At 44.8% G+C, this 27,210-nt stretch overlaps 2 protein-coding genes and 1 long non-coding RNA gene across 8 annotated transcripts in view; 2 read left to right on the top strand and 1 right to left on the bottom strand.

Moving 5' to 3' along the window:
- LOC142775238 (uncharacterized) overlaps positions 1–3,062 on the bottom strand; it is an 84,897-nt gene extending 81,835 nt beyond the window's left edge. The window contains exon 1 of the long non-coding RNA XR_012886713.1: positions 2,004–3,062. This is a non-coding gene — a long non-coding RNA (uncharacterized LOC142775238). The remainder of the gene's footprint in view (positions 1–2,003) is intronic.
- LOC119170364 (plexin-B2) overlaps positions 1–20,960 on the top strand; it is a 162,942-nt gene extending 141,982 nt beyond the window's left edge. For all 6 annotated transcript variants that reach the window (XM_075876558.1, XM_075876546.1, XM_075876574.1 and 3 more), the window contains 3 exons: positions 9,168–9,310; positions 9,715–9,954; positions 17,039–20,960. In XM_075876558.1, the coding sequence (XP_075732673.1) occupies positions 9,168–9,310; positions 9,715–9,954; positions 17,039–17,102 (447 nt within the window). In that variant the 3' untranslated portion in view covers positions 17,103–20,960. The remainder of the gene's footprint in view (positions 1–9,167; positions 9,311–9,714; positions 9,955–17,038) is intronic.
- Positions 20,961–24,196: 3,236 nt separating this feature from the next.
- LOC119169549 (tudor domain-containing protein 7) overlaps positions 24,197–27,210 on the top strand; it is a 92,342-nt gene continuing 89,328 nt past the window's right edge. Inside the window, exons 1-3 of the mRNA XM_075876542.1 lie at positions 24,197–24,455; positions 24,972–25,071; positions 25,652–25,757. Coding sequence (XP_075732657.1) covers positions 24,981–25,071; positions 25,652–25,757 — 197 coding nt within the window. The 5' untranslated portion in view covers positions 24,197–24,455; positions 24,972–24,980. The remainder of the gene's footprint in view (positions 24,456–24,971; positions 25,072–25,651; positions 25,758–27,210) is intronic.

Genomic DNA, 27,210 nt, shown 5'->3' with positions numbered 1-27,210 from the left:
TGATGCACAATAACACAAAAACGAAAAATACCATAGCAAGCACAGTAAAAAGCGAAATGAAAGAAAAAAATCTTGAAGAATGCCACAAAAATTATGCTGCAACAGTTCAATTATACATGGGTCAACTACCATAAGCTCTGTTGATGGGGAGATCAATAGAGACGCATTGCTTCAAGGAAATATGTCCTGATTGTGAACAATATTTCGAACATAGTTCTACGTAAGGCTTCTCTCAGTAGTATCGCTACACACTAGGATATAATTTAGCCTGTAGCTCTACTGTGAATATATCCATTGCTCCCCCCCCCCTTCCTCCTCCCAATTTAGGGAATGGGGGTGAACGCAGTATTTACGCCGCCGCCACCCCCAATCGAACACCCTCGCACTCAAACATTGAAGCGCAGGTACATAGCACTCACACAAAGGTGTATCAGACCTCCTCCCCCCCTAATACCCAGATCTGTTCACCCATCCTGCAATAGTCTCGTACTTAACAGCTGCAAAAACAACGTAGCCCACCTGACCTATGCTATCACGCAGATAACCATTAGCTTTAACAAACGAGTATAAATCCTAGTATCACAAATGTTTTAACGAAGAGAACCATTTGGAGTATTCCAGTAAAAAGGAAAAAAAAAGAATGCGACATACACCATGAACAATATACTCTGCGATTTTGAGTACCTAGGGTCATTCGTGAGTATGCGCTACACTACGACATGTGCACGGCTGTTCCAAAACGCCAACACACAATTCGGCCGACAAAAAGAAGGCATGTTAACTTCCTCACAATAAACATCCGATGGCGCTGCAGAAATCTAGCTTGATCGAGTGATTGTTCTAAATGGGTACAAATATTTGAATAAATCCCGGGAAAACACTGCATGAAATAAAGATGGCGCGGAAAGAGTGTGCGGTGATTGGGCGGGAAAAATGGGCGCGAAAAAAAGGGGACAAGGGACGGAGGCCGCATCGTCATGCTGGCGCGGGTCTACCCCCCCCCCCATTCTTCTCTTTCTTTTTTTGGGGGGGGGGGGGAGCTATAAGATTTCTCGTTCTAGCGGTGACAAATGTAAACATGCAGGTTAACACTACTTATCCTCTTTTATCTAACGCTCGTGCACATCGAAACGCAAACACGAGATGGCGTGTAAAACAGTGCGCGATGATTTGGCGGGAAAAATGGGCGCGAAAAAAAGGCGCGCAAGGCGGCAAGGGACGGGGGCTGCATCGTCATGCTGGCGCGGGTGCCTCCCTCTTTCTCTTTTTTATACTTGTGCTCTCGCAAACGTCCTGGCACGCCTCATTAAACCAAGTCCTGTTTGTGCATGCTGCTAAGGGCTCGTAGTTATCTGCAGCTGATGCTGCAAAATCAAAGCAGCCCACCTATATTAAGCTGCCTCACAGATAAACATTAGCTGCGGCCACCTACATCCAACTTCTCATGTTTTCAGCGAATTAATTTGCGAATTTAAGTGAAAAATAGAAAATAAAGAAAATTGCATCGATACCTGAAAATTTACTAAGCGGCTTTGAATAGATAGTCCTTCGTCAATACAAGACAAGTGCCGACAGGCGTAGGGCTATTCAAAAAAGCGGACACACTGTTTGGAACGATGGGCAGCAAAAAAGTCAAACTCATTTCCTCACGACAAAGCTCCGAAGACGCAGCATAAATCTAGCTTGATCGAGTAAGCTGGTCATAATTAAGTAAAAATAATCATATGAATGCCAGGGAATAGCTGTCCGAAAGGAAAAAAAAACAGTGCGCGACAATTATGCGGGAAAAAAGGACGGGAAGGCACGGCGGCACTTCGTCTGCTTGCACTGGTCCCTCCTTCCTATTACGGCTAAAAGTTCTCGGTAAAGTTGCGCAAGCAGTAAGAAAGCGTCGACTAGAAACCACTGAGAAAAGTTAGACGACTGCGCGTTTCAAATCGTGTAAAACACACTTTACAAATTGTTGCATAAGATTAGAATACAAGGCGCGAAGCGTCACTCACCTGTTAAAGATGGCGGCGTCATAATCCGAGCAGACGAAAGATCGGCGGCTGACAGACGACTTCGCTTGACGGACTACAGCGAACGACAAAAAACACACGCAGTTAAATCACCTTGGTGTTGTGTGGCAGCACTACGAAGCTGTTCCCTCAGTGTCGTCAAGTTAGGAAACGATGACGCTAACGCACCCGGGAATTAACGCTCGCGACCGTTAACTACAACGGCTATCAAAAAAGGCGGGAAACTCCGCTTGACGATACCCCGACAAAATCTCTTATGAAACTTCCCTCGACCACACCAGTGAGGGCGCCTCCGCACTATGACACTGCGCAGTTCGCGCTTATAACAACTGACATGCTGAATACGGTAATTAGGGTCCGGCAAAGAAATAACGGGGAGCTAACTAAAACACGTCCGTCCCGCCCGCTTGATCCCGGACAACTGACTTTCTGGCACCTAGAGACGGCAGACGAAACTATCATTCTCCCTAGGGTGATTGCGTCTCTTTGGCCTTTTGTTTCATAAAAAAAGTTTTATCTAGGGAATTCTTATCTAATTTGGGGACGTTTATCCCGATGATTCGCCCGTTCGCCCCTGACCCGATCTGAAATTCTCGCTGCGCTTATAGTTTGATAGCATTTTTTAAATGCTAACTACCTGGACGTTCGCCTGGTTAATTGCCTGGCTTGATACTGCAGTGTCGAATCGATTATTATGAAATAGCGCATATTCACACAAATAATATAGACCGACAACGGGGCCGTGACCTCTGCACTTAAAACGTAACGGACGATGACTAACAAACAAAATGTAACAGACGAGAGTTTGGAGTGTTTCGTTCGAAATTTGCGGCTTGATTGCCTGAATGAAATGTTTGTACATGAAGGTAGGTGAATGTACGGTCGGTTGTCTTCGAAGCAGTCTTAGGTATGCAAAAACATTACAAGAAACCATGGCACAGGACCGTGTGCTGAAACCTTTACCGACTCGCGGCGCCGATTCCGTCTTCACCTATGTTGTACCACTGTGTCCTGCGTCCGACCTCTTGTTTCGCGTTTGTGCTGTTACACCAATAAGCTACGCGTTACCAACTAGCTTATGCCGCTAAATGTTACTCACTCGAGAAGGCGTCGTTACATTCTGAAGCGGTGTGTCGGAGGCCCGCTTTGCTCGTGTCTCCTGCGATGTCAATACCAGACGGCTGAAATTTCCGGAGCTTTGCAACACGGCCCGATATTATTTATTAGCTACAATCTGAAATCAATTCTTTTCGTGGAGTGATGGAGCTTTGCTCAGTCGTTTCCTGTATACGTCTGTGCTTTAAAGTGTTAAAGTGTATGCACGAGTATGGTAGCAGACGGACAGACGTACAAGGAATTTATTAAGATCCTGAGTATGTTAACACCGTTGTGTGTTTGTGTCTGTGCTGCTCGCGTGCGCGCGCGCGTTTTTAGAATAGTGTTTGCCCCTAGCCTTGACACCAGCGCTTCGCGGGCCTTGCGGGCCGTACGCTATTTCGGGTTTTCTGCGGGCGGCTCGCGTTACGATGCATGTGCAGTGGCAGCGACCGCACCGCAAGGGCTTGCAGTGCGCTATTTTGCTGCTGCGCGAGCACCTGCTGTCTTTACGGTCTTTTAACAATGCTGATTACCGTAGCGTCGTTGTCCGCTCGCTCTTTTAACTCGGGCGCAGAGCCGATCCTGAAGGCTGTGCAGAAGACTTGGGGGAGAGATACGGCTTTCGTACGTGCTTCGCCGCGTTAATCGAGCCTTGGCGCTGTTCTGCGCGGCATGTATGAGTGGTGGTGGTGGGGAAACGTTTAATAACCATTAAGTGGTTACAGAGAGGTGATTGCATGGGTTGGGGCCTCCTTGGCCTCCTCCCCTCACAGCGCTAGGTGGAGCCCCTATTCCGGAGCTCCATTGGCAAGCAACGCCGCCCGCGTCCGTTGAATCGGGGCATCTTGGGCCTTCAGGGCCTCACAGCCGAGCAAGGCCGCCTCCCAGTCCTCTCTCGGGGAATGGGGGGGGGGGGGGCAGATGGATTTTACTGACACGCCCAGGCTATCCGGAAGCTGTCAGTAATGATGGCACGTGCCACAGAACTGGCACGTGCCATCAAAGGATGAATTGAAATGCTTTAGCACAGTCGGGTATGGTAAACAATTTTAAAAGGAGGCGCTCGTCATCGCCATCCAGTCCCTTAGAAGGGTCCGGATAGCGCTGGTGCTCCTCCTTGTAGCAATTGGTGACGTCTTTGAATGAAAAGTCCAAATTGTTTGATTGGGAGTAGGCTTCCACAGCCAGGGAGATAGCCCGGGAAGAGAGTGCGTGGGCGGCCTGATCAGCCTGTTCGTTTCCGCTGAGTCCTTGGTGACCGGGTGCCCAAACCAGATTACGCGGAGTTGGATTAACGTATCGGCAGCTAGGTTCCAGTATGCGCTGAGCGAGCGGGGAAGTTCACCCTAGCTCATAGTTCCGACAGGCCCCTCGCGATCTCGGTAATGAATTGATTATATGTTTTGAAGAGGGGTAGGTGAGAGCCACAGCGATGCCAATCTCCTCCGCGTGTGTTGGGTCGAAGGCTTATTGTGAGAACGCCCGAAAAGCAGCGTGCTCATACAAAACGCTAATGAGTGCTGGTTGAAGCGGGATTGGTGATCCTCCTTCACAGAGTCGAATGAACTCAACATTTTGTTTGTTTCTTTTTCGAAGGAAACGAATGTATGCCATAAATAAAGAAATGATATTGTAAATATGCGTGCAGCCCCGCAGCTTGTAAGAAGTCTGGTAAAGCTCTTGGCGTTGTGCTCATAAGCTCCATGACGCCACGGTAACCGCATTTGGATAGAGATGAAGTCTTGAAAAAACACCTGTTTATGCACAAGGATCTTAGGTTCCATCGCGCTCAGTACTAACTTCACCGCCGCAGCGCGTGGCCAAGTGCAATAGAGTGACATGCGTCCACGTTAACACTGGGAGGGACAGGGGTGTTGAATTGAATATTCCTGCGAATGCGTGCGCCTCCACATGCTTTCGAGAAGCATCTGCGTACGGTGTTTCAAGAATTGTGCATGAAAAATAAGCGGTAATGGAATATTTGCCGCTGCTTTCTCAACTACTTATTTTTTTCCGTGGCAGCTAACGTTAAGAGATGACTATAGACACATATAATGCGGATATAATCGAAGAAATAAATGAACCTTTTAATTGCAGTAGGTTCAGGTAGGTTTTACAGTAGGCTTTAATTTGAAGTAGGTTCAGGTGGTCGGGTGAAATCATGGAATCGAAGGCGTTCTGGTGCAGTGCCCGTGACCGCTTTGAGTTGTAAGAAAACTGGCCTTGGATAATTTTGATGCAGTATACCTAAAGCCCCTAGGGGCTTTAACCAACTCACCTATAGGTGACCGGTAATATGGGCAATCGCAAGGAACTGTGGGATACGACGGCTTCCGGTTCGACGCACCACACTGGTTAGCAACAGTTCTAGTAACGTTGGGTTAGCAACGGCACGCGCACATATTTTTGTACAGCTTCTTTGAAAAAAAAAAAAGCACCTCTCCGTCCAATTTCAGTGCTTTAGAAGTTCGCAGGGTCGCACAAGGCAATGGAGCCCTGAACTGAGGGCCCCACCCAAAGAAGGCTCAGTGTGCATTTGTTATTAACAAATGTTTATTTTCTCTCTCTCTTTAGAAGTTGGTTTTTTGTTTCTGTTTAACCGTGGTGGTGTAGGCCCGTGTGCTCAGATTTGGGCGCACGTTAAAGAACCCCAGGTGGTCAAAATTTCCGGAGCCCTCCACTACGGCGTCTCTCATAATCATATGGTGGTTTTGGGACGTTAAACCCCACATATCAATCAATCAAAGCCATGAACTATAAGGAAATCTTTTATTGCACTAAAATGATCTGCAATGCTTTTACGCTGCTCGTGTGTACTGTCACTTTGGCTAGCAGATCAGTCGATACAGAAGACAGTTTTCATTGTATGATATGTTACTGCAGACAAAAAGCACCATTTTAAAGATATCAGGGGATGGAGATGACTGTAGCAGTGTGCTGAAAGTTCATTTTGGGATCGCTGCTTCGGCCGACATCGTCGGTCGATCGGCATGAAGCGTTGAACTTATTGAGCGTGTTGAGATATCTTTTTTTTTTTTCTAGCCTTCAGCGCGCTATAAGATACATTTCTTAGTGGAGGCCAGAGGCTTATTTGAACGCTGATCTTGGTTAAGCTGCGCGGCATGGCGGCACGTAAGCAATACAGTCAGACATAGACGGCACCGAGTAATCGAAACCCTGTGCTTGTTTAACGCACTTATTCCTTTGTGTGCCGTCCTGGCGCACAGTTTGACCAGGATAAACGCAAATGGACTCTTCCGTCGCTTCGTGTAAACTTACTCTTGAGTGAAGCTCTCACTTTTTTCGTGTTATGTGTGCAATGGCCGGCGCTCATCTCGTATGGCAGGTAGATTTCACCCGCGCGTTCTAATAATATCTTTGCTGGGCGTGCCTGCGTGACAATTTATTTCTCAACATAATATTCGCAGCAAATTCATGCGTAAGCTTTTTATTAGTGCGTAATACACATGTAACTGTGATAAAATGGCCTTCGCACATTCTGGCTTCAACGTTCTGTATCCAAAGGCTACCTGTCGCTGTGGCTCTCTTCACAGCCCTGGCCCACCTCATTTTTCTTTCTTAGTTCTATAGGAATCGATACCTTCGTTTGCCTTTCACGCCCGAGTTGGAGCAGCCAACGGCTGGACAACCGCCCATGGTTTATTAGGAAGAAAATAAACGGGTGACCACGCGCGCGAATCTCGAATATTCTGAGGCTTGCGGCGGAGCGGTTCGTCGTCGTCTGCTCTTCTCGAACCGGAAGCCGGCAGCAGACGGTGCATCCCACAATCCCTCGCTCTTTTACGCCGCCGAAACCGAAAGAGCGCAATGGTTACGCCTAGATTGAGATAGACATCGCTTGATGCAAGTCACGGAGGAAGGAAAGGTACCTTTCCTTCCTCCGTGATGCAAGTAAAACTGTGCCATATGGCCGCTTACAGAGCGCTTGCTTGCTCCTTTACTATGGTCCCTAGAATATCCTAGGGATCATACTTTCAACTTGACCAAACCGAGTGCTTCAAGCAGAGACCGAGTAGCAGTGCGCGCGGCGTCAGCTATAACTAATCTACTGAACCAGATAACTAAACTCCCTGGATGGCTCGGATAAAAAGAGATCAAGATTTTAACTGTAACGCGAACGGAGTTAGGGAAAGATGGTTGGGAGCGAGAGATGCGCGTCGAATTGAGTCATGCGCATAAGCGCCGTTCTGGCGCGCCGGGCGCCCAATCAACCGCACCGCCGCAAATCTAATCGCGCTCAAGGAGAGCGAGCCGCTGAAAAAGTTTTGCCGTTGTCCCTAGGGCGAGGTGGTCTCGTCATTCTTCGCCTGCTCCCTATGAAGGGCGCACCTTCCTCCGTGGGCGCACGCAATCAAATTGCGGCCTTGCGCGACGGCGTTAGTTTTCCTGTTTATTTACTTACGGATCTTTCTGTGACGCGCGTTTCTTAAAATTACCGGTTCTCTACTTGACGCGCGCGCGACGTGTCAGCGTTCGAGTGTGAGCTCTCGTTGGCGCGGAAAGATGCGTCCTTGCGTCTCACAGCGAGTTTTTCGCGTCGTGCTGTTTTGCAGTCTTTGGGCTTATGGAGCCCATGCAAGGCAAACTTCTCGGGCGGTCTGTGTACATTAATTATCTGTGCTTAGATGAAGCAGCGATCCCCACATATTATGTTGCTCACTTGGAGTGTAATTACACACACTGGTTTCCTTTTTCATGTCACATTTATTTGTTTGTAGTAACCCCCAGGTATAGATACGTTCACCACAGCTGCGAGCAAAACATGAAGCCATCTTTATTGCAATTCCAAGTGGCAAGTATGTATCAACAGACATATGGACTAATGAAACATAGCCTCCCATTTAACCTGTAAATCACCTCTCTCCATATAAAAATTAAGGGGGGATGGAGGGCAAATATAGCTGAAGATGCGATTTTTCAATTTTCATGGCAGACCATTCCAGCATAACTGACAAATGCCTCCACGAAGTGGCAAGCCTTCGTGTGCAGTGGAAAGCATTTCAAAACAGCACCAAACATGTCGAATCCTATGTTTGCACTGCGGCAACTCGAACTTTTAATGGCGTTTTTTGTTTTCTCCAAACACTACTTTTCATCAGAAAAAGGAACATTTTCTTTGTAACAGTTGAAGCTACCAAATGCAAATTTTTATTACTTCTTTTTTTAATACCATGCACACTTTCTAAAGCAAAGGAATGTTGTTTCCACCAGAATTGTATTCTTTACTAAAGTTTTTTTTATCAAGAAAACAGCCCTCAGATTCTAGCCATATAACATTTATATTTTTAACTAAAGAATGGTCATGTGCCAACACTTCTTATCTTGGTTTTGAAGGATACCCAGGGCACATTTAATAACCAGAAGAGATTTCACCGTTTTACACGAAAAATCTTTTTTACCAATGTTCCTTCAAAAATATAGCCAGACAATTAATTCATTTATTTTTAGAATGGCCTTGTATTTTCTTAACAAATTCACAATACATGTAGCAAAACTCCCATTCAAGTAAGTTGCAAAGTTTTGTAAGGCCTGCTCTAAATATAACAGAGCGTTGGGCAGTAGCAGTTGCGCACCTGTCTGTGCTATTCATCCCCCCTTAATATTGGTGGATCAGTAGTTGCCGTAGCGCCCATAGGTCGGCAAACTCACCAGTACACTCACTCGGACTCATTCAGACTCAGATTGAGCTGTAAGTCGGAGTTTGAGTGAGTCCGGGCGAGTAATATTTTGGTTAGTCTGAGTGAGTCCAGGGGAGTAATGATATGGCAATTTTGAGTTCGAATGAGTCCCATTGAAGAAAATTTTCGTTAGTGTGAGTCAGAGTGAGTCCCAAGGGCAAAATATATTTCATGAGTGAGCCTGAGTGACCTCCACAAGTTTTGTTGACCTACGGTAGCGTCTGATGTGTAGGGATCTATAGACACTACATGTTGTGCTCATCGTGTATTAACCACCTAAGTGTTTTAACGTTGAATAGAATTTGTGAAAGTAGGCTGATTAGATTTATGTGTTTTATGCTCATTGCAGATTCATCCTTTGAGAGGGCCCATTGAAGGTGGAATGCAGGTCACAATTGAAGGGAGCAACCTGGAAACGAGCCAAGAGATCTACGATAAGGTCAAGATTGGTGGAATCCCTTGCATTTCCACTGAATACAACTTCTCAGTGAGGTAAGCATTTATGTTGTTTCATTCTAAAGCAAGAAACAATTGATTTAACCTCGGGGCTTTAATGTCATATCGGTGCTTTTCCCAAGTTCTTCAATGCTGCAATACCAGCTCATTATAACTTCCTAGGTCACCCTTGATGGCCGGCTGCCTTGATTAATATTTCATGCTTATGTTCTAGGCATTAATTTTTTTCTGTTCTTCTGATTGCATTTAATAGTATTCCTCCCTCCTTGGAAGAGGCAGTAACACAAAACTAAAGCCGCAGTGAACTACAGCAAACGTTCATACAATTTCCTATCAGTTAAGCTGTACTGAGCAAAATTTATGACAAATTGTTGGAAATGAAAGACGTGTTTTATTAGTGTCTTATGTGACTCTGTCCCAAGTGAGCTTTGCCTCCGCAGGGTTGTGTGCAGGACCGGAGTAAGTGGGTCGCCGCTCATTGTAGACATGGTCGTTGGGATCCGTGCTGGCATCAGAAAGGGGCACAAGAAGTTCCAGTTCCAACAAGTCATGGTTCGTGACATTCAACCTTGCACTGGTCCCCAGTCGCGAGGCATTCGTCTCTACATCAGCGGATCGAACCTCGACATTGACAACAACCTCACTCCGTACCTCGACATCCTCCCGTGCACTGTGGACAAGTGCGTTGCCCTTCTTTCTGCATCTTCCGTACTTTGGTTTCACTGCATATCCTGGAAAAACCAGGGGGGGGGGGGAGAAGTCGATGCCTCACAAGTGTTTTTGTGCCGTTATTTATGTTGCAAAACATTAGCCAGCAACAGTCAGATATCATGCAAAACCAGCGAGGCCCCTACGACAAAGTACAATGTCTCTTACCTGATCCTAAAGATGACAATGCCATCCTGAGTATACCAAACCATTTCAATTATACTTGGAAGATCCAATCATACTCGAGATATCACTGCTCAAAAGCTTCTTTAGGTTAGTGCATTATCTCTACTGTATCACTGGTGTGACATTTGCAATCATTGGTGCAGTAGACTCTTGGTAAATAAAAATATATCATAAACGGAAATGCTGCTCAAAATAAATGAAACAACTGCTTTTAGTCTAACTGATTTCATATCCACATTCTGCACCTGTGTTCATCCCTCTGTAAACGAAACTCCTGTTACACTGAACACATTTTTTTTATCCTTTGAGAGTTTCGTTTGATGAAAGTCTACTGCTTTCACAGTTTCAGGTTCCGATTGTATTAGTGTGCCAGCGGTGCATGCAACAAAACTGCTTTGACATTTAAAGAATACCCCTTTATCTACATAATGTTTGGGACTTTACTTGCCAGAAGCACAATATAACTATGAAGCACTAACCTGAAAGAGGCAAGGGAACAAATTTATGCACTCAGCCCCGCCGCTGTAGTCTAGTGGCTAAGGTACTCAGCTATTGACCCTCAGGTCACGGGATCGAATCCCGGCTGCGGCAGCTGCATTTTTGATGGAGGCGAAAATGCTGTAGGCTCATGTGCTCAGATTTGGGCGCACTGTAAAGAACCCCAGGTGGTCGAAATTTTCGGTGCCCTCCACTACGGCGTCTCTCATAATCATATGGTGGTTTGGGGATGTTAAATCTACAAATTAATCAATCAAATTTATGCACTCATATTGGTAATGTTTACTGAGAGGAATCATAACATTTGGATTTTAACATTAGAAGTAAGCTTCACCAATGTCTGGCAAAATAACATCATTAGCAGCACCACTGCTTATGCATTGCACATCTACTCACTGCTATCAAATTTTAGTTCCAAAGAAACTAAAGCTTTCATAATGCAATCCATGAACTTTTATGATTGCAGCTAGCTTACACCTCGTCAAAATATATCAAATTGCTTGGCTTCATGCATAACTATGGTACACTAAAATTTTGTTTCAACAGACTCTAAATGTATTTGAAAAACTGTTTCGGAAGTTTCCAATAACAATACTTGAAGAAGTTCATACATTCATTCTATTTTGCAGCTGTACTCATGTGCAAATGTTTTTTTCCCAGGGGAGGTCAAAATATGATGGTCACGGGTAGGAACCAGCCACGAATGGCCGTCTTTCACAAAAACCAAATCGTTAATGAAACTGAAAGTCCCCTTTCCCCTTTTTTCTACCTATAATATTCTGAGCGTGTTATAACAGTCATTTGTCAGTAATTTTGCAGCAATTCGTAGCTGCATTCAGTCGAACTGCACAATACGTGTTTTAGTCCATTTTAGGGCAAGCCGGAAATCCGAGATTGCCTGCCAAAGCAGTGGGGATATCCAGCTCTTTCTTGAGTCTGATCCGCCACAGTGGTCTAGTGGTTATGGTGCTCATCTGCTAACCTGCAGGTCGCAGGATCAAATCCTGGCCATGGAGGCTGCATTTTCTGTGAAGGCGAAAATGCTCGAGGCTGTTGTACTAGATTTAGGTGTGCATTAAAGCACCTCAAGTGGTTGAAATTTCCAGAGCCCTCCGCTATGGCACCTCTCATTACCGTATTGTGATTTTGAGATGTTTACCCCATCAGTTAGTATTATTATTAACTTTCTTGTGCTTTGTGGTCCCTAAAGTTTTGACGCTGGCTTTACAATGAACAAAACAACTCCGCGGGATGTTTGCGACAACAGAAGTGAACAGACACACATGCCTTGCACTCTCTGCTTATAATTTTGTTCCCCAGTGTGTTGTTTATACCAGCAGTGAGAACAATTTGACACAAACGGATCCAGTTCACTAGAATGAGGTTGCTTGCCGAACTATACTGAGTAATGAAATCAGAGGTATCAAAAAGCTAGAATTCTTTTTAGGTTGCAGCCTCTGGTTGCCAAGTTATTTTTGTCACTTGCTTATCTCTCCAGAGCCGCAGGGGTGTCTGTGTAAGCAGACGTTTGGTGTGTAGCAGCACCATGGACCCGAGCTAACGGGGGGGGTTCTCACCAAAGAAAGATGGGCCACCCTGGTGCAGTATCTGGCCACTACCTCTCACATGCAAACGTCAATTAACTCACGGACCTCAGTCTCCAGCAGCTGCGAAGCAACTGACCATGGCAGCAGTCAGATCTGCAATGCAGCAGAGGGTGCTAAGAATCTCTGGATCTGGACAGGCTGCCATAGGAACCTGAACTTGGCAACGTTTAACGCTAGAACCATATCCAGTGAGGCAAGTCTAGCTGTACTATTCGAGGAACTAGAGGGTGTTAAATGGAATATAATAGGGCTCAGTGAGGTTAGGAGGAATAATGAAGCCTATACGGTGCTACAGAATGGGCACCTCCTTTGTTATCGGGGCTTGGCTGACAGAAGAGAACTGGAAGTGTGGTTCCTAATTCACAGAAACATAGCTGGCAACATAGAGGAATACTATAGCATTAATGAAAGGGTGGTAGGTATCATAATTAAACTCAATAAGAGATACAAGATGTAGATGACACAGGCTTACGTGCCTACATTCAGCCATTATGATGCTTCAGTTGAGAGCTTCTATGAAGATGTGGAATTGGCAATGAGTAAGGTAAAAACACAGTATACTATACTGATGGGAGGCTTTAATGCAAAGGTAGGGAAAAAGCAGGCTGGAGACCAGGCAGCAGGAGATTATGGCATCGGTACTAGAAATGCCAGAGAAGAGCTACTAGTAGAATTTGCAGAACGCAATAATTTACGGATTTTGAATACCTTTTACCGAAATTGAGGAAACCGCAAGTGAACATGGAGGAGCCCTAATGGCGAAAACAAGAACGAAATAGACTTTATAATGAGTGCACACCCAGGCATCGTGCAGGATGTGGAAATGGTTAGCAAGGTACGATGCAGTGACCATAGAATGGTACGGTCTCGAATTCGCCTAGACTTGAAGAAGGAACGACAGAAACTGATACGCAAGAAGCCAATCCATGAGCTAGCACTGAGAGGGAAAGTACAGGAATTCGGAGTCTCGCTTCAGAACAGGTACTCGGCTCTTCGTGAGGAAACCAACCTTAGAGTAGATACAATAAATGATATTCTGACGAGTATCATTACGGAGTGTGCAGTGGTAGTTGGAGGCATGGTAGTTAGACGGGACACTGGTAAGCTTTCCCAGGAAACGAAGAATCTCATTAAGAAGCATCAAAGCATGAAAGTCTCAAGTACAACAGACAAAATAGAACTGTCAGAGCTTTTGAAGTCGATTAATAAGTGTAAGGTATCCGGTGTAAGAAGGTATAACATCGAGAGAATTGAACACCTTCTGAAAAACGGAGGAAGCGTCAAAGCAGTCAAGAGGAAACTTGGGATAGGGAAAAATCGGATGTATGCACTAAGGGACAAAGAAGGCAAGATAACTACCAATATGGATAGGATAGTTAAAATAGCGGCGGAGTTTTACAGTGATCTGTACAGTAGCCGGGACAATCACGACCTTAATATTATAAGAACAAGCAGTAACCCAGATGACACCCCACCAGTAATGATAGAAGAAGTCAGAAAAGCCTTGGAGAGCATGCAAAGAGGCAAAGCTGCTGGTGAGGATAAGGTAACATCAGATCTGCTGAAAGATGGAGGACAGATTGTGTTGGACAGATTGTGTGGAGGACCTGCACTTCGCCGATGACATTGTATTGCTGAGTGACTCAGAGGACGAATTGCAACTCGTGATTATGGAGTTAGACAAGGAGAGCAGAAACGTGGGTCTTAAAATTAATCTGCCGAAAACGAAAGTAATGTACCACAACCTCAAAAGAGAGCAGTGCTTTGAGATAGGTAATAGTCCACTTGAAGTTGTAAAAGACTATGTCTACTGAGGGAAGGTAATAACCGCGGAGCCGAACCACGAGATTGAAGTCACTAGAAGAATAAGAATGGGGTGGAGCACGTTTGGCAAGCACTCTCAAATTATGACAGATAGATTGCCACTATCCCTCAAGAGGAAGGTATATAACAGCTGTATCCTGCCGGTACTTAGCTACGGAGCAGAAACATGGATACTTACAAAGAGGGTTCAGCTTAAATTGAGGACGACGCAGCGGGCAATGGAAAGAAAAATAGTGAGTGTAACCTTAAGAGACAAGAAGAGAGCAGAGTGGATTAGGGAACAAACGGGGGTTAAGGATATAATAGTTGAAATCAAGAAGAAGAAATGGACATGGGCCGGGCATGTAGCGCGTAGACAGGACAATCGCTGGTCATTAAGGGTAACTAAGTGGATTCCCAGAGAACGCAAGAGGGTTAGGGGGAGACAGAAGGTTAGGTGGGCAGATGAGATTAAGAAGTTTGCAGGTATAAATTGGCAGCAGCAAGCACAGGACCGGGTTAACTGGCGGAACATGGGAGAGGCCTTTGTCCTGCAGTGGACGTAGTCAGGCTGATGATGATGATGATGATGAAGGCCCTCTAGGTGATGACCATAGCAGTGATGACCGTATATGAACTTATTGTCAATATGAGCGAATATAGGCAATCTTCCAAAGTCCATACTGCTCTGTTGCTTTGCACTGCGTGATATGTGTTCGTCTGCTAATCCTGCTAATAGATAAGGATTAGTTCACTTATCTTGCTCTATGTGTGACACTTTCAGTGATGACCAAGCCTGATCAGGGTTGAATTTTTCAAGTATGTTAACCATTCGTGGTTCAAAACTTTTTCCCCCATCAGTTAATTTTTGTCAGGAACTAAAGGCTCAAAACCTAGTAAAAGAAGTTGACTTCACAGATGGTGCGTAAAGAAGTGAAAAAATGCTTTTATGAATCAACCACGAAAAAAATTGTTCAGCACTGTCCAACCACGGATCGCTGCAGCCACATTGCGTTATTGGGCAGGGGCCGACAATGCACTACAGAGGATTAGAAGAAGCTGTGATAGCTATACTGCAATAAAGTGGGTGGATGGATGGGCTAGTTGGTGCTCTGTTTCTAATAAAAAAGTGCAACATCGCTGTGCTTAATTCAATTGAAATTAAGGTACATATCTTTACTTTAGCAATGTCTCATTATCTGTTCCTTTTTTTCTTGATCTCTGTGATGCCAAATCCGCTTTGCAAATTATTAATTGCATCATGAAGCAAGGTCCATATTACAGCTTGGCAATAGAAATCGCAGAACTTATTCAGGTTGCTTCAACAAATGGCCATCTTATCACTTTCCAGTGGATTCCCGTGCATTGCGGCGTGATGGGAAATGAAGAGGCAGACGCTGAAGCTAAAAATGCCTTAAGCTATGCCCCTGAAGTACACATTGCGTTTTCACGAGCTGACACGAACACCCTGCTTCGCTGCGTGATGCGCAGCTATACACTTCAGCACTGGACCAAACCGGAACGGCGACACCAGCGACTTCACAAATGGGACCCGGAAATGAGGTTCCGCATGCCCGCTAAATTGAAACGGCAACTCACAAGTATGATCCATCGCATTCGTCTTGGTGTGGCGTACACCAGACGTTATGCACATATCATCGGTCGCAGTGACACTGGTCCTAATTGTGAACACTGTGATGTGCCAGAAACACTTGAGCACATATTTTGTGTCTGCCAAGCGTACGCACGTGAACGACAAACACTGATTTCTTCTACTGAACGATATCGCAGTAGGTCATTAACTGATGAGACCGTGCTGGGCCCTTGGCCAGACGCCAACAGTGCAATTGTGGTCATAAGAGCGGTTATAACCGTTTTGGAAGTAACTGGACTATATGCGCGGCTATAAAGTTTGTCTCAGCTAAAAAGAATACTACATACTCACCTCTCTATCTTACCATCGCCATTCATTATTCTTTCTTTTCCCTTTTCCCCTCCCCCAGTATAGAGTAGCAGGCTAGAGCAAGCTATGGCTCAGGCCGACCTCTCTGCCTTTCTGTAAATAAACCTATCTCTCTCTTTTGATCTCTTGAGGCACATTCCTCTGAATTAGGGCCTTCAGGTGCTGTCAAAGAGCTCCACGTGTATGCTGAAAAGTATAGAGAGCAGCTAAGCCATATTACTAGCTACAGTTTGAAGGGCGTATTATCAGAGCAAACATGACTGCAAAGACAGTTGTGTTTGTTTTATCTAATATGGAGAATGCAAAAAATATCGAAAACTTGACGAAGCTCTTTCCGCCTTCAACAAAAACAGCAATCGACATCTAACATTGACAAGATGACCAATACTTGGCATGGCAAAACAGCATGCACTCCATGTAATCAAAGCCTGTTATTAAGAAGTAGCACTTAGTGAAAGAATAAATTCAAATGATGTAGAAGAATTTGTCACACACATATACTCACAGCACCATTATTGGCAAGCTTAATAATAACTTAATCAATCCTAACTGATGATATGTTATATCCATATTCATTATAAGTAAGTTTAACTTAAGAAAGGCCAAGTCAATTATAAGGATGCGTGGGTCAAAATCACATCTGAAACAGCAATGCAAATAACAATCTACATACATTGAATATTCAATACAGATAACCATGCTTGTTCAACCACTGCAAGATGAGCAGTGCAGCGTTGTAGAAGCAATGGCCATAACTGAATGCAATCAGCCGTTGTGTTTCAACATTACTCTGCCATGACAAGGTTTACAAATATAAAGATAAATCATTAGGTCATCACCGATTTGCGGCATAACATGTGAGATTTCGATCACTGTGCTACAATACACTTGCCTTCTTGAATTTGGATAAGCTGGAGTCAGTGTTTTCTTTCATTTTCATTTACAAAAATTGCATACTTTGACCCTTCAGCACGCTGTCTTTTGTTTCACCATGCACAGGTTCTCATGGAACTTGAAGGTGACTTACACTGTCCGAAGATACATCTGTCGCACAAGCTGCTAAACATGGCGGGCACTTTCGAAGGTTAACCGACTTCAGTGTGTTGATAGCGGCCGATGCCTGTTCTCTGCAATGAACACATCTGCAGTACCACAAAGCAGCTTGACAGCAAGCCAGCTACGACTACAGAACTTTGCATGTGTCGGGATGCATCAGCAGTGCGCACGTGTACGTGTGAATATGTGGATCCGTGTTGTCATTTCTGTGTGTCTGTGCCCAAAGCTTTGTTCACATTTATTTATAAACTGCAAAAAAAAAAGATACAGAGGGAGACTGTTTTTTCCTAGAGCACACGAGAGAACTCTTCACCACTTGTCGTCATCATCTTTTGAGTCATAATAACGATGAGAGGATGGACTGACTGAACACACAGGGACAGAAATTACACTTAAAAGGCACACACACAAAAAGATTCAATTTTCGGAAGCAGGGTGTTTACGGTGCTGTGCAGCACGCTACGTCATCTGCACGTGCCCTTCTACTTATAACTACTTGTGCCTCTGTGAAGAGAAGAGACACTACGGACCACTGAACTTGTGCTGCCACCATGTGTTGTCGTCTAACCAATAGGAGCCGGCCAATCGGTGCGGACAACGACGACCATGCGGGGGGCACGAAAATAATCGAGGCGAGGTGCACGTCTTACATGCACCGTACTTGTCGAAGCTATCTTTAAATGTGCAACACTCCTCCTTTGTTGTACTCGTCACAATTAAGAGCGGTACTGGCTGCCGCAGATATTGTTCATCACACCCGTCTTACGTACATTTTGTATATTAGGGCCATTTTTGTTAATAGTATGTTTGCATGGTGACGAGCGTCAGCCATGAGGAAAGCATTCTTGATCATTGTTTGAAACTGGCAGCATTGCCCATTCTAAGTCACACTTCAACTTTTTTTTTTAAGTATAAATGTGTGTTCTGACAATCTTGCATCAATGCTCTCAGTCGTTAGCATGACAATGCATCGAGGACTGTCTGGACCATTTCTAAGTGTCACACAACTGGGCAGACTCAAATTTACTTAGCACTTCTTTAAGAGAGACACAGTTGCAGATATGTTTTAATATATGTACGCTGTACCTGTCAACGGCATTACATATTGGAGGCCAAGAACTGTGACTTATTATTACTACCAAGTTCCGTTCATTAGCATTTCATTACGTGGTTCATGTCTGTGAGCAGACTGCAAACTACACCAACGATTGGGTCCTGCGGTGCAGAAATTATTCATTGAATTGAAAATAGAAAAACGAGATATCTGCTGCTTACTTAAATGTTACGCCCAGTATCATCAACACTAAGGTTACCTTCTTATACTTCTTTCTTTGTTGGGAGTTGTCCGTGTGAATAAATGTGCTTCAGTGAATGGATATACATGAAAGGTGCTGAAGCTGTTTGTGAAGCATCACCGGGTAAAAAAGTAACACTTTTGTTTTTGTGAAAAAAATAATAATATATTCTGCGAAAACTTGTGAAATAGTTGTTTTTTGTGAGTACATGTTTTGCCTGTGATACACCGATCTCGGGTAACGCACCCGGAGAAAAAATTGCATTAGAACCCTCGTCTATCTCCAAAATATGCTATTTCTTTTATCTGCTCATGTTGTGACTTCTCTTCAGTTTCACCTCTATTAAACTCATGAAGATAAAAGCTGTTGCTCCGACTTAATTATTTATGATGCTTGTGTAGAAAGGGCAGATTTAGCGTATAGTTAATACTTTTAATGCAGACTTCGTTCCACACTTGGGGAATACAAATGAGTACGTACCATTTGTCTGTGAAGTCAGTAACACTATTACTTTCTGGCATGACCAATTAAAACAGGGGCAGCAGGACAAATATATTGAATTAATAACAAAATAAGATTATTGTGTTATAGCTATATAGTAAAGCTCTAGATTGCATGATTGCAATGCCACAGGCTGCTTTTTTTTTATACCTGTTCTTTTTGAAGAACACCGGTCAAGTTTTCTGCAACATAAGTGCAACTTGACCGCACCAGATTTCAGATATGTCTATCACGGTTCTATAATGGTTACAGTGCTCATCACCTGACCCAAAAAGCTGAGTGTTCGGTCCCGGCCAAGGCGGTCGGATTTGGATTGAGGCACTATCCTAGAGGTCCGTGTGTTATGTTCTGTGAGCACGCGTTGGAACACCAGATGGTCGAAATTTCTAGAGCCCTCCACAACGGCATGCCTCATAATCATTTCATAGTTCTGGGACATAAAACCCCACACAGTTTTTGAGAACATGCTCGGTTGCACAATACAACTGCATAGTACAACTGCACAATACAACTGTGTGTATTTCGATGGTGATAGAATGAACATGACACAACACCCGGAAATCGGGCTGCAAGCATGTAGTACATTTACAAAGAGCTGTCTGTGGCACATAGTTCATAGTCTATGCAACCCTGATTTAAATATTTGCTGATTTATGGTTCTGTGCTAGCAATTTCAGTGTTTGGACATACGTATTTCTGCTTCGAGTGCTTTGTGGAGGTTTCAATGCAGATTGTTAAAAAATCAACTTGGTTGAATGATGAGAAGGTAGTTACTTGCGTAAGACAAGAAGGAAACTCTGCATACTATATCTTGGAGATATGTGTTCAACCGTTGCAGCATATGGCACTGGGAGCCACCGTGGCATTGTTTTTCTGTTTGCTGTCAAGCAAATGGGCTCCTGCACTGTTCACCAATTTTATTGAGGAACCAACAGCTGGTACAACTACCTACAGTCACATTTTAGGGGCGAAGCTCCTTATGGCGTGGCTTGGGCGTCCCTCGTATGTAACCACCAGTGGCACATACTCGAAATAGGTATAACACTTGACCTCCAAGGTGGTGCCAGTGAGAGATTTCTTCTGTGCGTTGTTTAACAATAAAAAATAGTGCTCAATGTACATGCCAATGGCTGCTAATGGGGAATGAGAGACATGAGCATTCGGCTTTTAGTCAACGCGCACGCTGCGATCCCCATTAGCAGCCATTGGCATGTACATTGAGCACTATCGGACAAGAAAGGGATGCTACATTATACTCGCTGGGTGTAACCTCCTTAGCTTTAGAAAGGTTTAGCGAGCGTTGAGCCGCAGTGCCATGAATACAATGAACTTGTATATACCATGAATGAACTCAAGGTGGTTAAAAATGAGAAGTAGATACGAAGCGCAAGCCGTAACAAAGTAAAAGCCGAATTCTCCTGTCTCTCATTTCTCATTAGCAGCCATTGGCATGTAAATTGAGCCCTATCTGACAGGGAAAGGTTGCTACGTTATACTCGCTGGGCGTAACCTCCTTGGTTTTCAAAAGGTTTAGCGAGCGTTTGGTCGCAGTGCCATGAATACAGTGAACTAGAATATACCATGAACTCGAGGTGGTTAAAGGTGGGAAGTGGACCCAAAGCGCAGGCCGTAAGAAAGTGTGCGTGTGCCACCTCTCGTTTAGTCCTTGGAATGTCCGCTGGATGGCGGTGCTTCTATATGGGGAATATATGATAAAAAGATGCGAGATGGTGGGACTTGGAGTGTTGAATAGATGAACGAACGGACACACAAAAAGATGCATGGATGGACGCATGAACGGACGCAGAGGCGGATGCATGAAAGAACGCAGGGACGGGCGCACAAACAGACGCATGGACGGTCACACAGACGGACGCATGGACGGACGAATGCTTCGCCCCACTCTCCATCATTCAATCCGTGGATATGCTGCCATTTTTTTTTATACTGGCCCTCTCCTTGTCGTGAAGTTAATGAGAGACACGATGATAAAATGCTGTGCAGCTGAAGCTCTGTGTTGTATTGCATGTGTCTGTGCTCTGCCAATAATAAAAAATTCAGGTTCATAACTTGTTCTTTCTAGTTTCTTTTCACTCTGTCAGACTGTTGTGCAGGAACATACGCTGCACCTTAACTGCATGGTGGCCTTCTGCGTAAAAAGGTACAATTCTGTGTAAAGCTTCGGATTGAACTTACATGTGTATACTCTTTAAAAGCACATAAAGTCAAATAACAATTTATGTAAGAGTGAAAGTTAAATGTGTGACAATGTCTAAAAGGACACTATTACAGCAGTGCCCTACTCACCAAAAAATTAATGTAAATGCATGGCAACACAGGCGCTACGAGTAGAACATTTGCAAAATGATTCAGATGACATCAGATTTACCGCGTGCTATTATTCACTAGTAATCAAACTAGCTGCTCTGAATAATGAACCTTCCGTGCATCAAGAGACATAATAAAATGCTGCTTGTTCGTTTCTGTTTCATTCATGGAAAAAATTGCCACTGGACGTTACTATGGGGAATGACGAGCCACATGAAACTTTGGCGTGAGCGATTAAGAACTTCAATCTAGTGGTGCCTAGTTGAACGAAACGCACCTGCCATCTCGGAGGCCATGGCAGGAAATTGTTCAAGGGCCGTTATTGCTGCTGTGGCTCCCGCTACTTTCGCTCTGCTGCTACTAGTGTCGACGGCCGCGCAGTAAAGTCGGACAACGTTGGGCACGGGAACATTGTCGTGTAAATTTTCACTTAAGAGTGCCCTGGAACACTTTTTTAAGTAACCATGGAATGAATTTACTGGAAAAGCTTATTGGCTCAGGATTTCAACGCCGCAAAAATGTTAAAAATCCGTCCAGTGCGAGTGTAGTTTACCAGATTCGTCGCATGCTGTAATTGGATTCTTTCTTCTCTCGTCCCGGCGAAAGCGCTAAAATCTAAGCAGGAAGGGATGGCAGGGGAAAAGAAAATATGTCACCAGTGCCTCGTGACCTTCGGCACTTTTTTTTTTCCTCGTGTGCGTGGTTTTTCAGTGTGATCGCGCACGCATGCGTGGACAAGTAGCGGCCTCCTGCGGCGATCTCTGTAACGAGCGAGCGCGCCATGTTCAAATCAGCCAATGGCTGATAGATGAACTTTCTACGAGTAATTTTTGAGCGTCTTCCGTCATTTGTTGAGGGAAGAGAAAGCAATATTAACTAACTTTAATAATTTATTGTGAATTTCACGCCACGTGCAGCGCTATAATATTTGGCTCGCGTGTTGCCGGGAGCCTCTACTACCGATCGGCAGCGTTTTCTGACCATGCTCAAAAAGTGTTGCAGGGTAATTTGAAGTGTGCTATCGCTACTCTACTAACGCGATGCGGACTACTAAAAATAATTTTATTTCAAAATAAGCACTTCCTCGGTGAAAAAATACTATGAGGTTTCTGGACCGTCAGCTATCAGCATCGACTTTTCTTGCCGTTAATGTCCCATTAATCAATGAATAACTTATACAAGAAACTTGCGCAAAGTTAATTGGAAGCCGGCTTCGGGGAAAATTTTTAGTTGGGGGTCACAGGTCGCTCAGAGAGAGCATTCAAATATGGTTGCTGCAATAATTCTTGCATAACATTCGGGATTTCTTAATTATATACGTTATATGAGGCATAAGTGCATCCGTCAATTCGTTCTTGTGTGGACGATTTGTGCCAAAAGGGCCGAAATCTTAAAGAATCATTGAGTAAATCTAGACTTTTTAGACTGACATGGCAAGAAATCGTAATCGTGCAGCTGACCAGTATATGTACTATGTACACATTGCATGCGATGGACTGAAGTGATATCACTGGAGGCATTATTTGCAGCACCATATATGAGCCAATTAGTTGTTAAAAAACGTAGATGCTCCCATTTCCCGTTTTCAACCTGCAGCTCTGAGTTTGCTCTAAGTTTAGCAGGCAAGAAACGCGAGGGCTTCTAGAAGCGCCAGGGGTGAGTGCGGAAGTGCACAGAGGCCCCCCCCCCCCCCCCCCCCCCCTAGACGACCGAAGCGGCGAATCACGCTTATCGCATGCGCGACTTAATAGTCCCACAAACGCACTTGGGAAGGTTTTCCACGGTGGTTCCCGTGGGGGGCTGCCCACTGAAAGCGCCAAGTTTACCCAAACCTTAATTTGCTCAGCCGGACCGATATATTGAACAGGGGTCATAGACGTGCGCAGGGTTCTCCTTGAAGGGAGGGAGGGGGAGGTGAATTCATCGCAGCCCCCCCCAGCTCTATTAAATAAATCATAAAGATAATATATGGAATTTTACGTTCCAAAACCACAATATGGTTGTGAGGGATGCCGTAGTGAAGGGTGCCTGAAATTTTGACCATTTGGTGTTCTTTAAAGGGCCCCTGATAATTCCATTGGATGATTTAACTGGACACGATCAATATATGGGCTGCGTTGTTATTGCGGTGACCACATGCCCGCAAGTGCGCTCGCGATCCCACTGAAAGCAAGGCTCGCGTTCGCAGAAAAAAGTGCTCAAAGTATGACCTGCGAGACGTACCCCGTGCCATTCCTCCATGCCTAGCTTAGCGCATCCATCGGGATGAGAGGAGAGAGAAAGCAATTACAGCGTGCGACAAATCTAACTCCGCTCGTAACTGACAGATTGTAAATTTTTTTGTGGTGGTCTGTTTGTGCGGCAATAAATTACTCCTTTATCGAATCCATACATTCGATACCTTAAAAAGTGCTGCGGGGCCCCATTTAACGTGGACCTAAGTCTAAGCACACGGGCATGTAGAATATTTTGGCCGCCGCGACTTTGATGCAATTCAGCGTCATTTGCGTCGACAGACAGAGGCGTAGCCAGTTTTTTTTTTTTTTTCATTTGGAAGGGTGCGTAGGAGAGCTAATTATTATGTGCGTTGCTGTGTGCGCGTGCATGCATGAACACATGCGCGGAGAACTCTTTAAAGTGTAATTGACTACAGCGCCGCCGCTATTTTCCACACAAAACGGGCCGCCCCTTTCTCTATGCCGCGGCAGCCGGTTGCGCCACTCGGTGCACTCTTATGAAAGCGCTGCAGGAAGATGATTATGATGTGACCATGGAGGAAGGAATAAACTTCTCCATGGAATAGCTTTACGTGGAGAAAAAGGAATAGCTTTCCTTCCTCTATGGAAATGACCAACGTTAATATGAACTAGGGATTATAACATTGCCTGGGGAATGCCTGGGGAAGTTTTGAGAAAATATTGGCAACGTTGCATTCAACGCCTGTGGCTACTTTCGGTTTTCTTTAGCTCTTGCGATTCAAGGTTACACGTCGCGCTTTTCGACAGCATGCACGCCGACGCGCTGGAAGCCATCATGTAAAATCTTGTTGAGGCGAACGCGCGCGCAACGACACTCGAAAGAAAGAAGACGACGACCGAAAGCGGACAAACGCGCGTTGAAGGAATTCGAAGGGCCCCAACAATGCGCGTAGTAAGCCTAGAGCGGCTGCGTTAGCGGTGCAGCATGTTCTAGCAGCGTTTTTATTTTCGCACAACACGGGATCAAAGCCGTTATCTGTGAGTACGCATGTTTACCCATAACTGTTTTGACGCAAGAAAGCCGCTGTCAAAGTGGCGTTGACCTCGCGTCTCCCGAGACGTCCATAGTATGCTTCCGCGTTCTTTGATTGGCAGATCGGTTTTTTGAACTTCACGGCTCCGCCTGTCCGCTGATGAATTTCATGCTCGTCAAGTGAGCGATTGCTATGTAGCTTATTCGCATATGCTGTGTCGTTTGTCGCCGAGGTTAAAGCACAATTCGAACACTTGCCGACCTTATAAATTAGACCGACAGACATAGGAATTCCGGCAAATTCATAATGGTCTACCCCGCATTTGGAAACATGCTGCCAAAAAAGGCAATTTTGGTGTTTGTAAAAAAAAAAAAAGAGTCATGAATGATTTACATTGCTAACATTACTCCAAGCAGTTGCAATTGGCGTACCGTCTTGGGAAATAAATGACGTTCAAGTCGAGTTGCTTGACAGATGACTTGTTTTTGGTGATTTGTTCATTGCGACCATTCTATTTTAGGTCGGCGCAATGGAGTGTCAACAAAAACAGGAGGTAGAAACGTTTCTGCATTCGGTCCTGAGCTGCGAGAAGAATGGAATTCCTCTCTCAAAACTGCAAGGTAAAGGCATCGAGCACACCTGCACGTTCATTGTCATGTGTGTCAACTTTGTGTTTTCGAATTTAGCCTGCATGCCTCGCATGTTCGCGCAACGCCCGACTTTGACGACACGTTTATTAACAGCTGTTGATGCTCTGTTTCTAGAGAGGTGTATTGGAGGACATTGATTTATAGAGAGGCAGAATAAAAAAAAAGTCGTAATAAGGCGCGTGTAAGTATATAATTAGCAGTTGTTTGCACGTGTAAATCAGAAAATGGAAGGGGGGGGGGGGGGGACATAGCTGGATAGAAATGCGGCTGCATGCGATATACTCGCGTGTTTGCCAGTGCTGCACCTTATTGCGGCATGGATGTTGTTGTCTGGGTTTACGCTTATGTTCAGTGAAGTTGAGTTATATACATGTTGCGAAGTGTTGGTACTGTTGCAATCATAGCTGTGCGAGAGCTTTGCACTCTAGCTTTAAAGAAAAATATGCTGCACAAACTTCTGACAAGTGCTCTGCATGAAAGAGGATGGAGAGAGCTTCATACGTTGTGTTGTGAGGAGGATCTGAATGCATGCATGGAATTGTTTTTCCAGAGGAATACACTGTTCTGATTGGCAGCCCTATACCTTTCCAAAAGTTTGGCTTTGACAGGCTGATTGACTACATAAAGAGCATTCCTAACACAGCTGCTATTCGAAAGTGAGTTCTTTTGTTTGTATATTTGACCACTTGAAATTTTGTGATGAGTTTTGCTTTTTGTGTTCTCATGACAGGCGCTTGCAGCTTGGTTTATGAGCTTATGAAATAAGCAGCATGGCGCATGAATTCAGTTTACTGCTAAAGCGTCGCAGTCCATCAAATGCTCACTTGTTCAACACAACAGCCCTGTCAGTGTGTCTACATGTCATTAGTGTGCACAATAGTTCATAAGAAAGGTGGAGCCTTGCATTAAAGGACCAGTAAACAGCCCTGAGGTCCAAAAATTTCTTAAAAGAGATATATGTGCAGTTTTTCTTTGTGAACATGCTGCCACAAGAGTTTTGCGAATACGTGCTATATTAAGCAAGTTTCAGAGGTTTGAACATTGATCTAAGCTGGTTTCAAACTTTCACGCGGCCTCGCCCCCTTCTCTCTTCCTGAAGGGGAAGGCATAACCAATTGTCGTGACTCCGCCCACTTCGGCAACCTGACACCTCGTCAGCGATTGACGTCATCGGCGAACATCGATCAGTGCAACGCACTTCCGCTTGCTGCGAAAGCGTGGTTGTTTGTTTACCGTTTGCCGCACCAGCCGCGGGTCAACCGTGTAAGTGTCAGGTGCGAAGTGTCGACCACAAACTATCAGGTACCCGACGTAGGTTGCTGGATGGCTGATTCGCTCCAGCCATGCAGCGCGCAGGGCTCCATTGTGAGGCACTCTGTGCCGATGCTTTTCCGCTGCCCAGTCGCTCGATTTGCAGCCGACGACACAGCAACGCTTTTACCCGTGTTGCTCTTGTCAAGAACAAAGTACGTTCGTATGTGCGCACAGACACTGTAGTTGAGCAAGCAGTGTACACGTGCACGCGACAACTACGAGGCTGGTTCTTTGACTGCTGTGCCAAGAAACAAGGGGCAGTTTCGTAGCTGTGGGTGGGAACAGGAACTGATGTTGACTTCACTACTGTTCTTTCACACCTGATTTAGACCAATCTGCGAGCTGCGTGCTACGTCACATCGCCGATCGCCGAGTTGACGTCGCTGCGGGTGCAAGGGCGTTGGTCAGGCGTAGGAAAGATGCGCGGGAATCGTTTTTCGAAATAGAGGCTCTGCGCGGCGCGCAGCGCTGTGATATTCGGAAAATGTGATCGCTGCGGCCTAATCTACGAATTGCCTAGCTTGTATGGGGGGGTGTAAAAAAATGTCAGAGCCTGTTTACTGGCTCTTTAAGAGGAGATGGTACTCGAAAAAAAAAAAAAGTATTCAATCTGTAGCCTAGGGAAATGAAACTTTTGCTGTATACATAGGTTTTTAGGCTCATTTCAAATATGTAATCAGTTTTATAGTAATCTGCATAGTTCTTATTTCATTCCTTCACAATGTATAAATTATAGTTCTTTTTGGACACTCTTTTTTGCCACTAAATTTGATTGGTTCAGAGCCATTATTGTCT

Source organism: Rhipicephalus microplus, chromosome 2, assembly GCF_043290135.1.
Source record: "Rhipicephalus microplus isolate Deutch F79 chromosome 2, USDA_Rmic, whole genome shotgun sequence".
Taxonomy (NCBI): domain Eukaryota; kingdom Metazoa; phylum Arthropoda; class Arachnida; order Ixodida; family Ixodidae; genus Rhipicephalus; species Rhipicephalus microplus.
The sequence above is the reverse complement of the archived record's forward strand: the minus strand, read 5'-3'. Positions and strand labels throughout refer to the sequence as shown.